This window comes from Salvelinus sp. IW2-2015, linkage group LG10 (genome assembly GCF_002910315.2).
Source record: "Salvelinus sp. IW2-2015 linkage group LG10, ASM291031v2, whole genome shotgun sequence".
NCBI classification, from domain to species: domain Eukaryota; kingdom Metazoa; phylum Chordata; class Actinopteri; order Salmoniformes; family Salmonidae; genus Salvelinus; species Salvelinus sp. IW2-2015.
The window spans coordinates 17639951-17652876 of NC_036850.1; the positions used below are offsets into that span (position 1 = coordinate 17639951).

The window sequence follows — 12926 nt, forward strand, 5'->3', positions numbered from 1 at the left end:
TTAATTCTCCTAACCTGTTACGGAAAAGTCGTAGCTGTATCGAAGTGGAATGTTTTTAGGGAATCTACTTACACATGAGTGACTCAAAGAGGGTAGGGGCTTTGCAAAGTAGTGGAAAAGAGTCCTTGACTTGTCAAAATTATTTCTGCTTTTAAACTTGTCTGTGGGTGTATGGTTTATTGTTCATTCTCTACATTGTTCCAAAAATGTGAATGTCATCTTGACATAGTTCTGAAAGACATTCTAATACCGTGTTTTACCGTGTTTTATTCAAGACACTGGGTCAATATACACTGAGTGTACAAAACTCCCCTCCGTCGGGACATGGACTCTACCAGGTATCGAAAGCGTTCCACAGGGATGCTGGCCCATGTTGACTCCAATGCTTCCCACAGTTGTGTCAAGTTGACTGTATGTGTTTTGGGTGGTGGACAATTCTTGATACACACAGGAAACTGTTGAGCGTGAAAAACCCAGCAGGGTTGCAGTTCTTGACACAAACCGGTGTGCCTGGCACCTACTACCATAACCTGTTCAAAGGCACTTAAATATTTTGTCCTGCCCATTCACCCTCTGAATGTCTCACATACACAATCCATGTCTCAATTGTCTCAGGGCTTAAAAAAACGTACTTAACCAATCTCCTCCCCTTCATCTACACTGATTGAAGTGAAATTAACAAGTGACATCAATAAGAGATCATAGCGTTCACCTGGATAGTCTATGTCATGGAAAGAGTCGGTGTCCTGCATGTTTTGTACACTCAGTGTATATTACAATATCGTTTCATTTTGCGCTGTATCGTGATACTCTTCTATGTGTGACGTTCCCTAGCGCTAACGTGATTTCATTGGCTATCTCCTGCGTCGCTCCATGCCCGGTTCGGTGTCAAATTCGCTGTACGCGAGACATTCGTGAACAGGAAGAAAAATGCATTGGTTCTGTTGGATGAAAGATGCAGTAGGAGGGAGTTTTTAAACTGCCTTTCGAATATTAGTTGAGTAAATGCCCTGAGTGATTGCTTGCTTACCGATGAAACAAACTCAATTTGAATAGCATTCCAACGCTGTTTTGAGGACAACTCATTGGTAAGTACATACGACCATTCATCAGGACACTCGTGACAGGAGATAGCTAGGTACTGTAGCTAGCTAACGTTATCWAGCCTGTTGCTAATCGGGTGAGTTAGTTATCTTGCCACCTAAGTTAACGTTTAGTTAACGAGAGCCAGTTAGCCACTAGCCATCGTTGTTTTAGTGATATGCATGTACCTATTGTACATGTACCTAATGTACACTACCTAGYTAGCTACCTTGTTGTGCTAACTACTGTAGTTAGCTAACGTAACTATGGGTGGTTGGCCAAAGAGTTGCCAAGCCAATCCAGTGGCGGAGGTCTAATCGAAACCGGTTTGCATTTACTGCTAACTTGGTATTTTGCACTCATACACAATCTGATCAAATCAAATTGGAGTAGGAACTCTAAGAGATATAGCTAGCTACTCTACTGTAGCTTCGTCTCCGTATGCAATGCATACAGCAGGTTATGGTACAGTGAGTAGGTGTGTATTTTTCGTTTCACTTTACCTTGGTGTCCTCACTTTGCAGACGCTCCCTACGCTTGAAACCATCCCAGCTTCCAACGGCTCGAGCATAGGACCTCATTGCTGGGTGGCTGCTTACTGTGTTCTGGCTCACGGGGAGACGAACTGGACCGACGAACTGGACCGACCACTGACCCGGTGTCGGCACAGCCTTTCTAGGGTTGCAACTATCCCTGCGGTTGTACTGGACTAGGACGGCCGAGGGCATAGGCCCAGTGCTTTACAGCATTTAGGGAAACCTCCCATTCACTAACGTTATATCGTCCAACCGATTCAGACTGGTTATGGCGCTGGAGGTGAGCCGAACCGAGCTGGAAGGTTCCGATGCTCCCCAGTCTCAGAGACACGAGAGGAGCCTCGGACTTCTCACCACGAAGTTCGTTACTTTGCTGCAGGAAGCGGAGGACGGGGTGCTCGATCTTAAAGTAGTGAGTTATGAGCTGCATCTCTTTTGACTGTCTGACTGTGAGAATTGTTAGCCATGGTTTGTTTATGTTTTAGTATAATCGCAGTCTTCAATTTTATAACCTATATAAGTCTAAGCACTGCCTTGTTTGATTGATATTGATTGCTACATTGTGTTGTAACAGATGTGCAACAAACTTCGAGGAGATGGATGTGGAATATGACATGCACTCAGACACCCACACCAGGGTTTCCACTAGAAAAATGTGTCCGGGAAGATTTTAATTACAATGTAATAGGTGTTGACTAACACTAATGCTTAAAGGGATACTTCGGGATTTTGACAATGAGGCCCTTTATCTACTTCCCCAGAGTCAGATGAACTCGTGGATAACATTTGTATGTCACTGTGTCCAGTATGAAGGAAGTTGGAGGTAGTTTTGCGAGCCAATGATAACTAGTGTTAGCGCAATGACAGGAAGTCTATGGTATCTGCTAGCATGCTAGCAGATACCATAGACTTCCAGTGTTTATGCTAACGCCAGTTAGCAAATGTGCTAGCACTAGTTATCAGCTTACTTAACTGCAAGCAGAGACATTAAAATGGTATCCACGAGTTCAACTGACTCTGGGGAAGTAGATAAAGGGCCTCATTGCCAAAATCCCGAAGTATCTCAATAAATGGCAAATGCAAGGCATACTTCAATTATCAGTTGAGAAATAAAGCAATAGTAGCTATTTTTAATCATGACCATCAAAACCGTTTTTAACATGTGATTGCATTTAGAATTGTTGCCCAATGACACTCCAGAAGCATCGAGCTGAGGATCTGCAGCAGCAGCTCTAGCGCTGTTTGACAATTGATATTCTGTTAAAAATTGGCTCTGTATGCTGTGCACATGTAATAAATAAGATGCATGKCGACTAACAAAAATACACACACCCCAATTTAATTACACAACATTTTGTCAATTGAAGCTGCACTATGCAGAAATCAATACCCCGTTTCCTGGTTGCAAAAACTGAAATTAGGCAAACAATTAGAATTTGTGACAAAACAAGCAAGTACCGTGTGGGGAATCATTCTGCCATCTAAACAGCTATGATATATGATATTACACTGCTCAAAAAAATAAAGGGAACACTAAACAACACAATGTAACTCAAGTCAATCACACTTCTGTGAAATCAAACTGTCCACTTAGGAAGCAACACTGATTGACAATAAATTTCACATGCTGTTGTGCAAATGGAATAGACAACAGGTGGAAATTATAGGCAATTAGCAAGACACCCACAATAAAGGAGTGGTTCTGCAGGTGGTGACCACAGACCACTTCTCAGTTCCTATGCTTCCTGGCTGATGTTTTGGTCACTTTTGAATGCTGGCGGTGCTTCACTCTAGTGGTAGCATGAGACGGAGTCTACAACCCACACAAGTGGCTCAGGTAGTGCAGCTCATCCAGGATGGCACATCAATGCGAGCTGTGGCAAGAAGGTTTGCTGTGTCTGTCAGCGTAGTGTCCAGAGCATGGAGGCGCTACCAGGAGACGTGGAGGAGGCCGTAGGAGGGCAACAACCCAGCAGCAGGACCGCTACCTCTACCTTTGAGCAGGAGGAGCACTGCCAGAGCCCTGCAAAATGACCTCCAGCAGGCCACAAATGTGCATGTGTCTGCTCAAACGGTCAGAAACAGAACTCCATGAGGGTGGTATGAGGGCCCGACGTCCACAGGTGGGGGTTGTGCTTACAGCCCAACACCGTGCAGGACGTTTGGCATTTGCCAGAGGAACACCAAGATTGGCAAATTCGCACTGGCGCCCTGTGCTCTTCACAGATGAAAGCAGGTTCACACTGAGGACGTGACAGAGTCTGAGACACCGTGGAGAACGTTCTGCTGCCTGCAACATCCTCCAGCATGACCGGTTTGGCGGTGGGTCAGTCATGGTGTGGGGTGGCATTTCTTTGGGGGGGCCGCACAAGCCCTCCATGTGCTCGCCAGAGGTAGCCTGACTGCCATTAGGTACCGAGATGAGATCCTCAGACCCCTTGTGAGACCATATGCTGGTGCGGTTGGCCCTGGGTTCCTCCTAATGCAAGACAATGCTAGACCTCATGTGGCTGGAGTGTGTCAGCAGTTCCTGCAAGAGGAAGGCATTGATGCTATGGACTGGCCCGCCCGTTCCCCAGACCTGAATCCAATTGAGCACATCTGGGACATCATGTCTCGCTCCATCCACCAACGCCACGTTGCACCACAGACTGTCCAGGAGTTGGCGGATGCTGTAGTCCAGGTCTGGGAGGAGATGCCTCAGGAGACCATCCGCCACCTCATGAGGAGCATGCCCAGGCGTTGTAGGGAGGTCATACAGGCACGTGGAGGCCACACACACTACTGAGCCTCATTTTGACTTGTTTTAAGGACATTACATCAAAGTTGGATCAGCCTGTAGTGTGGTTTTCCACTTTAATTTTGAGACTCCAAATCCAGACCTCCATGGGTTGATAAATTTGATTTCCATTGATAAKTTTTGTGTGATTTTGTTGTCAGCACATTCAACTATGTAAAGAAAAAAGTATTTAATAAGAATATTTCATTCATTCAGATCTAGGATGTGTTATTTTAGTGTTCCCTTTTATTTTTTTGAGCAGTGTATTTTCCATAATCAAAAATATTGTATTTTCAGCAGTTTGAAGCTGGTGTACAAAACTGAAAGTAAAAGATGCAAAAACGAAACTTAAGAACAGGAAGCATAGAAATAGAGCACATAGAACGGATCTACMGCTTCTTTAACTTGCTTTCAATAATGACCGATCTGTAACTCACATTTCTATGTGAATTTGGTCGTCGCCCAAAAGTTACATATTGCAGCTTTAGCCTATAGACCAATAAGCATGACAGTCAGATGTATTTCCATCAATGAATAAAAATGATTTGTAATTTTATTCTCACGGTCAAATTGACTAGCAACAATTTTATTTATTGTCTTTTAATATTTTTATTGTCCAAAAGCCAGCAATTACACATGCACTGTGATCGTGATGATTTATACTCTAAAATAGAAGCTTAAACTCTAATATAAAACGAAGTGTAAAACTGTTACATTATCTAGGTTAATGTCAGTAAGGAGTTCGAGGAATAAAAGAGGGTAAAACACAGAGAGTGTGTGTGTAAAAGAGACAAGCTGTGTCTCATCGCTCAGCGGGTAGCTGTGTCACAGTCTGTCATTATTGTCCGCATTGTTTAGTCCCCCCTCTGATAGGCTCATAGGGTTGTGACCTCTCCTATTATTGGCTACCAGGGCTATGACACATCCAGTGATTGGTTGACAGGCCCCTGTCTCACAGGCTCTGACCTTTTGTGATTTGTTATTAAACCCCACGCTGGATATGCATTTCCCTTTAAGGAAAATAGCCTTGGTAGGGACATTTGAGTGCTTGCATTTTAAAATCATTCATTAAGTTATTTTGCTTCTGATGAGAGAGGGTGTACTTTGACAGTTGTGTTGTGAGTAATGTCGTTTTTTCTGCTCTTGTAGGCAGCAGACACCCTGGCCGTCAGACAGAAGAGGCGCATCTATGACATCACCAATGTACTGGAGGGCATCGGCCTGATCGAGAAGAAGTCCAAGAACAGTATTCAGTGGAAGTGAGTGTACGGCCGCGGGCTTGTATGTGTATAGGTATGCACACAGTATGTGCTTACATTTCTGTATACTATCTGTCTAAGGGGAGTTGGGCCAGGCTGTAACTCAAGGGAGATTGGTGACCGGCTGATTGACCTGAAGTTGGAGCTTGAAGATCTGGATATGAGGGAAAGTGAGCTGGACCAGCAGAGGGTGTGGGTCCAACAAAGCATCAAGAACGTGACCGAGGACACACACAATAGCCCATATCCTTACTATGTACCCACATTCTCATACCTACACCAACATCTAAATTGTTACCCCAACCTAACCTTACATAGGTATCCATGACAGTCCACACCAGTAGAAAAGTATAGAAGAAGAGCTGCAGTGCCGTATTGTCTGTACAATAGCAGAGGATACACTTGCCAGCATTAACACTGTTATAATACTCTGTTAAGGTGTGTGTCTGACCTTAACTCTGACCAACTCTAGCCTATGTTAATCATGAGGACATCTGCAGTTGCTTCAAAGGTGATACCCTCTTGGCGGTGCGTGCTCCCTCTGGTACGCAGCTGGAGGTGCCCATACCTGAAGCTGTAAGTTAGTTTTGTTTCTGCCTCCTCCCCTCCTAGTCAGAGTCAGTCTTCTCAGGGTGAAAAGTAAGTGTGTGTTTGTCTCCACTTTTAGGTTCAAAGCGGTCAGAGGACGTATCAGATCCATCTGAAGAGCGCTGCTGGGCCCATTGATGTTCTGCTCATCAACAAGGACCCAGTTAACTCAACCCCCGTGGTGCTGCCAGTCCCGCCCCCTGAGGAAATGCTGCAGAACACCAAGTCTGCTGCAGCCTCTGCAGACACAACCACTAACACACCCACTCACACATTTGTTAAGACCACCCAGAGCCTGGCCACCAGCAAGCCTAAAGCACATACAGCAGCTAAGCCACCAGGTGACCTCACTGTTATATCTCTCATGGTCTATGAAAATGTTGTCTGCTAAACTCTCAATACAATATCATTGAATTGTCCCATGTCTACATCTGTATACATATCTCTTTCTCTCTCTATCTCTACCTCTACCTACCTCCCAGACACCTCCAGCACTGAAAAAACTGCTCAGCAACCACCATCATTGGACACCCGATCCCTCCAGTCTTCTGCTTCATTGGACAACAACTTGACTGTCTTTGAACCAATCAAATCCGATTCATCTGACTGTGAGTTAGAATTCAATTTGATATGAATATGACTTAAGTTTTTATGCATGCTGGCTTTCTCCTGCCCCTCCCGCCGTGCTACTTCATGATCAAACAATTAGCTTAGAATGCCGTTAGATAATTTATCTCTAAGTTTTAGGTTGTTTTTGAATAACCTTAAAACATGATAGGCCTAAGGTAATAATGAAAGAGGTAGAACAAACAATAACAAGATAGAAAAAATGTAATTAGTAGTTTGTACAAACCTTACAGTTGAACAAAGCTTAGTCTATTATAAAATAATGCATGCAACCCTCCCTATTTCTGTTGTGAACCAAACGGCTAAAATCCAAATCCCACTAATTTAAAATAGCCTATCAAAAGCATGAAGTTAAAATTATGAATACAATTAACCAAATAGGCTATTCTAATGAAGTGTTTAAAGTCCTAAAGTTGCAGCTTTCAAATGCGAACATCTGTGAAAGGCAGTCTATAGGCGATTCTCTATCACAGCTTTATTTTAAATAACAAATGTTACAGGCAACAAGAAGTCAAATTGAGGAAATAATATCAAGATGGAAAAATGTAATGATGTCAAAAGAACTTACAGCTGATCAAAGCTTATGAAAGAAATGATGTGTAGAGTAGGCCAATTTCCATAGCCTATAATTAGCAATGTAGTCTACAACCTACCTATACAACATATAGAAAGAGATCTAGGCCTAATAAGGGAGGAAGATTAGGCAAAAAATGTGTATCATTTAATAATTATCCAGTTATGGGGACAGCGGAGTTGCATGATCTGCAGCTGAGCCCTTGATAATTTACAACCCATCACACGACACACAGCCAGCGAGGATCCTTGACTGTCACTTGCACTTTGGCACACAGACTAAGGCTGGGCGATATCAAATKAATTAGATACATTAGAATTTATGTTTTTGCACGATATTTCTAATGCCTGCATCGCGGAATATTTTTTTTGAGTGTGTATGTTCGCTTGTTCTCAAGCTTGTTCTCGTCTCCTTCGCTCCTTCTGTCCTGTGTGCACCTTCCCATTTACACCAGAGATCTATATATAATGACAGGATTCTCATGTCTCTGCCCTAACAATGGGGGGAGTCGTCCCAAAGSTGGGAAGGCATGCGACAAGCTTACCTCCAAAATAAGCCCATAGAAACGCATTGGGCTTATTTTGGACAGATTTTTGCGAGAAACATTTGTGAAACCTCTCACTCTGCCTCTTCCTCTCTATTTACACACACATTGATCCAACAGAATCGGTCATATGGAGACTGAAACACATTGAGACATTATTTTACTGTAATAGAGGAAGTTAACCTTTCTAAATGATACCCTTTTTATGTCTCAACTCCTCGAGTTGCTCACAGAGCGGACAGTACTAAAACAGGAGTTTCAATGAACATTGGTTCTGGAAAATGAATGCTCAGTTTGTCACGCACGCATTGCGGTACCACGTACAGCTAGCAGCATTTTAGTCAAAGATTGTTCTGCTAGCTGTCTAATTTGTTTGAGACCTGTGTTAATGTTCTATAAATGCCTGCTACAAGAAGTTAGTCATTATTAGTGAAAGTGCATTATACATGGTTCTGGTAAAATTTGTTACAAAAAGGCAWTTTTCATAGACTGACTTGAAAGCCAGATCAGTGATTATTGCAAAAAAGCAGGTTAAACTATTTAGATTAAATTATTATTGGGTTTTATGGTTGTGGAAGGTGTATTTTTAGACTAGGTATAATTTCACAAGACCTGAATCCATTTGTTTATTGCTGACTAGTTGAAATGCAGTGTATTTGCCCTTTAATTGTACAACAAAGCTTATTTTGTGAAAACATCAACAACAAAAAAATCTAGAAATATATATTGTGAATCGCCCATAGGTTTGAAAGAATCGAGAGATGATTTTTAGGCCATGTCGCCCAGACCTAATACCGGCACACACCAGGAATACACTACTAAAATAGATTTGGCTCCAATGTATATTTTATCATGATTCCTCTCGCTTGTGGTCCTTTTTAGCAGTCTTTTTTTTTAAAGGATTTTTTTACCTTAAAATATATATWTTTTTWWATTAAATACACTTGTGGGGTTGGCCATTAGGGGGCGATACCATCGTACATTACAATGTTTTATGGGTACTTAATCGCGATAAGACAAAGGTTGACTGCCCAACCATAAGCAGGAATGTGATGGAGGGAGATAAACCTTGGCACTGGGCTAGAATTCCAACGGTCTCTCTCTCACACGTACAGTACCAGTCAAGTTTGGACACACCTCTTCATTCAAGGGTTTTTCTYTATTTTTACTATTTTCTACGTTGTAGAATAATACTGAAGACATCAAAACTATGAAATAACACAWATGGAATCATGTTATATCCMMMMAAAAMTGTTAAACAAATCAAAATATATTTTATATTTGAGATTTTTCAAAGTAGCCACACTTTGCCTTGACAGCTTTGCACACCCTTGGCATTATCTCAACCAGCTTCATTAGGCAGTCACCTGGAATGCATTTCAATTAACAGGTCTGCCTTCTTAAAAGTGAATTTGTGGAATTTCATTCCTTCCTAATCTTTCCTTCTTAATGCTTTTGATCCAATCAGTTGTTGTGACAAGTTAGGCGTATATAGAAGATAGCCCTATTTGGTAAAAGACCAAGTCCATATTATGGCAAGAACAGCTCAAATAAACAGAGAAACGATAGTCCATCATTACTTTAAGACATGAAGGTCAGTCAATCCGGAAAATGTCAAGAACTTTCTTCAAGTGCAATCGCAAAAACCATCAAGCGCTATGATGAAACTGGCTCTCATGAGGACCGCCACAGGAAMGGAAGACCCAGAGTTACCTCTGCTGCAAGATGGGCTCCCGAGCGGCGCAGCGGTCTAAGGCACTGCATCTCAGTGCTAGAGGCGTCACTACAGACACCGTGGTTCGAATCCAGGCTGTATCACAACCGGCTGTGATTGGGAGTCCCATAGGGCGGCGCACAATTGGCCCAGCATCGTCCGGGTTTGGCCAGTGTAGACTGTCATTGTAAATAAGAATTTGTTGTTAAGTAACTTGCTTAGTTAAATAAAGGTTAAATAACTCTAATGAACTTATCTTTTGTTTTAACTGCACCTCAGATTGCAGCCCAATATATGCTTCACAGAGTTCAAGTAACAGACACATCTCTACATCAACTGTTCAGAGGAGACTGCGTGAATCAGGCCTTCATGTTCGAATTGCTGCAAAGAAACCACTACTAAAGGACACCAATAAGAGGAATAGACTTGCTTGGGCCAAGAAACACGAGCAATGGACATTAGACCTGTGGAAATATGTCCTTTGCTATGATGAGTCCAAATTTGAGATTTTTGGTTCTTACTGTGTCTTTGTGAGATGCAGAGTAGGTGAATGGATGATCTCCTCATTTGTGTGGTTCCCGAAGCATGGAGGAGGTGGTGTGGGGGTGTTTGCTGGTGACACTGTCAGTGATTTTATTTAGAATTCAAACCACACTTAACCAGCATGGCTACCACAGCATTCTGCAGCGATACGCCATCCCATCTGGTTTGCGCTTAGTGGGACTATCATTTGTTTTTCAACCGGACAATGAACCAACACACCTCCAGGCTGTGTAAGGGCTATTTGACCAAGAAGGAGAGTGATGGAGTGCTGCATCAGATGACCTGGCCTCCACAATGTCCCGACGTCAACCCAACTGAGATGGTTTGGGATGAGTTGGACTGCAGATTGAAGGAAAAGCAGCCAGCAAGTGCGCAGCATTATGATGGTAGAACTACTTCAAGAATGTTTAGAAAATCATTCAGGTGAGTCAGGTTGAGAGATGCCAAGAGTGTGCAAAGCTGTCATCAAGGCAAAGGGTGGCTACTTTGAAGAATCTAAAATATTTGGATTTGTTTAACACTTTCTTTTGGTTACTACATGATTCCATAATGTGTCATTTCATAGTTTGTCTTCACTTTTATTCTACAATGTAGAAAATAGTTTTTTTAAATAAATAAAGTGAAATGCAACTTGAATGAGTAGGTGTGTCCAAACTGTGGACTGGTACTGTGCGTACATTGTTTATCTGTTTAGTAAGCACACACTTCCGACCACAAGGTTTAAAACGTTTTTTAAAAAACATTAAAACCCTGGCTATCCAATGCACTGTAACACAGGAAGCATCTGTGGCAACAAATGCATGTACAATGCTGCCTGCTATGAAAATGTGTGTGTGTGCAGGTGTGCAAGCTGTTTTATTTTTGGTTGTTTAATAAATGTACACAGGAAAACGGTGTGTAACTTGGCTCTGCCTTATAAAAACAACCTCTAATGTACTTGTATGGTGTCTATATTGTGCCTTGTGTTTTTCAGTGCTGGATTTCCCCAAATACTTTTCTGACATGTTTGACCCCGCTAAAGGTACTGTGTTTGACCCCGTGCGCATGTGTATCATGTTTTAAATGTATACGAACAGACCCTTGAACTTAATTTCCTGAAATAAAATGCATGATAAACTATGACTTTGTGTACAGCAGACACTCTCTCACCTCTGTGTGTGTGTGTGTGTGTAGAGATGGTGAGTGCAGATCTACTAGAGGAACTTATGGCTTCAGAAGGTAAGAGTCTAAAATGGATTATGTTATAAACACCTTTACTTTGACTTGATGATTCCAGTTATTCATGTTTATATCCCACTTTCTCTCTACCAGTGTTCTCTCCACTCCTCCGCCTTTCTCCTCCCCCGGGTGACCATGACTACATCTATAACCTGGATGAGAGCGAGGGCCTCTGCGACCTCTTCGACGTCTCCATCCTCAACCTTTGACCTATGAACCTTGCCACAAGGCTCACATGAAGAGGCCCTTTTTTAAAGAAAGCTAAGAACACTTTTTTTAAACAATTCTTTGAGTACTAACAAACAGGTCTATTTTTGGAGTCTTGTAATATAAGCTGAATTGATMAACAAACAGTTTTTGATAATTTTCATACTCTTTATTTTTGTTGCGTCCCCTTTGTTGATGTTTGAACAGGGAGATGATGCAATTTACCCTGGAGAGCATCCCTCCCCTACAGGAATTATAAGCTTTAATGATGTCATGGAATATATTTTTTGATCTGTGCTACTTAAGTAACAGTGGATGTGTTTTTAAAAGTTGAGTTGTGCTCCATTTGGACCGAGTAAAGATGGGTTGAGGTGAAGATAGCAACCCATTCATTTCCTCAAGGCAAAATCAACCACTACACCTAGGTACTTATGTACATCTGAAACGGTTGGATAGTAAGCAATATAGTGAAAATTACATCTAGTCTTTTAGAGGGCAAGGTAGAGCTATTACCATATTGCAGACCTATTTGATCCTTTCAGATCTACATGGTGACTTAGGGTWGGGAGGGATAAGTGCTGTGAGGAGCTGCATTGTTTGTATTCTACTGTCAATGGGCTGTGAGGAGTGCAGTTACTCCATTGCCCACATAGTGGTGCTAGAGTCACAGCAGGAAGAGAAAATCAGCTCCCTCACCTGCTGCAACCTAGTCTCCTATGAGTCAGGTACACAAGACCAGCCACAACACCACAATATACTGACAACATGTAAATCCATTCAAAGCCTTTACCAGTCCTAATCTTTTGACACTATTGTTGAGGCTTACAGTTCTCTTCAGTTGCTGGTGCATTTTATATCTTGTCTGTTTCTCCCTCAGTGTATGCGTGTGCATGTGGAGCACATTTTTTGTGTTTGTAATTTTCACAAGTCTCAACTCTGAATTCAATTGTAAAATGCTCTTTATTTTGGTGTATTTTTTATAGTGAACTGACACTGTCAAGGACAGTACATACATATTTTGTCTATCTCTGTTTTTTTACATCCGGATCCAGATTCAACTATGATGATATGTGTTCGTTCAGCAGTAAATATTTTTCAKATTTAGTGTCAAATCTGCTGTTTCATTTGTATTGTTTGGTTTTATTGCATATTTATGTTTGTAACCTGCTCATGTTCTGACGTAAGTTCACATCGGGGCAAACTGGAACCAGAAATGGGCATGGGAATTTTGTCACCCCTGCCTATCAGTTCGGG

The 12926-nt window shown here is 42.0% G+C and overlaps 1 protein-coding gene across 2 annotated transcripts; it reads left to right on the plus strand.

Annotated features, from left to right (window-relative positions):
* Positions 1-887: 887 nt before the first annotated feature.
* Positions 888-12776, plus strand: LOC111969425 (transcription factor E2F4). 2 transcript variants are annotated; one of them, XR_011480500.1, is made up of 10 exons: positions 888-1088; positions 1608-2031; positions 5548-5657; positions 5739-5913; positions 6130-6233; positions 6325-6586; positions 6728-6853; positions 11221-11268; positions 11421-11465; positions 11559-11725. XR_011480500.1 is itself a non-coding variant. In XM_070445446.1 (10 exons), exons 2-10 carry the CDS (start codon positions 1888-1890, stop codon positions 11672-11674), a joined length of 1122 nt encoding a protein of 373 aa, XP_070301547.1. In that variant the 5' UTR covers positions 890-1088; positions 1608-1887; the 3' UTR covers positions 11675-12776. The 2 variants fall into 2 exon arrangements, 1 of the variants encoding a protein (XP_070301547.1); XM_070445446.1 differs by having other exon boundaries at positions 890-1088; positions 5739-5899; positions 6124-6233; positions 11559-12776.
* Positions 12777-12926: the final 150 nt, after the last annotated feature.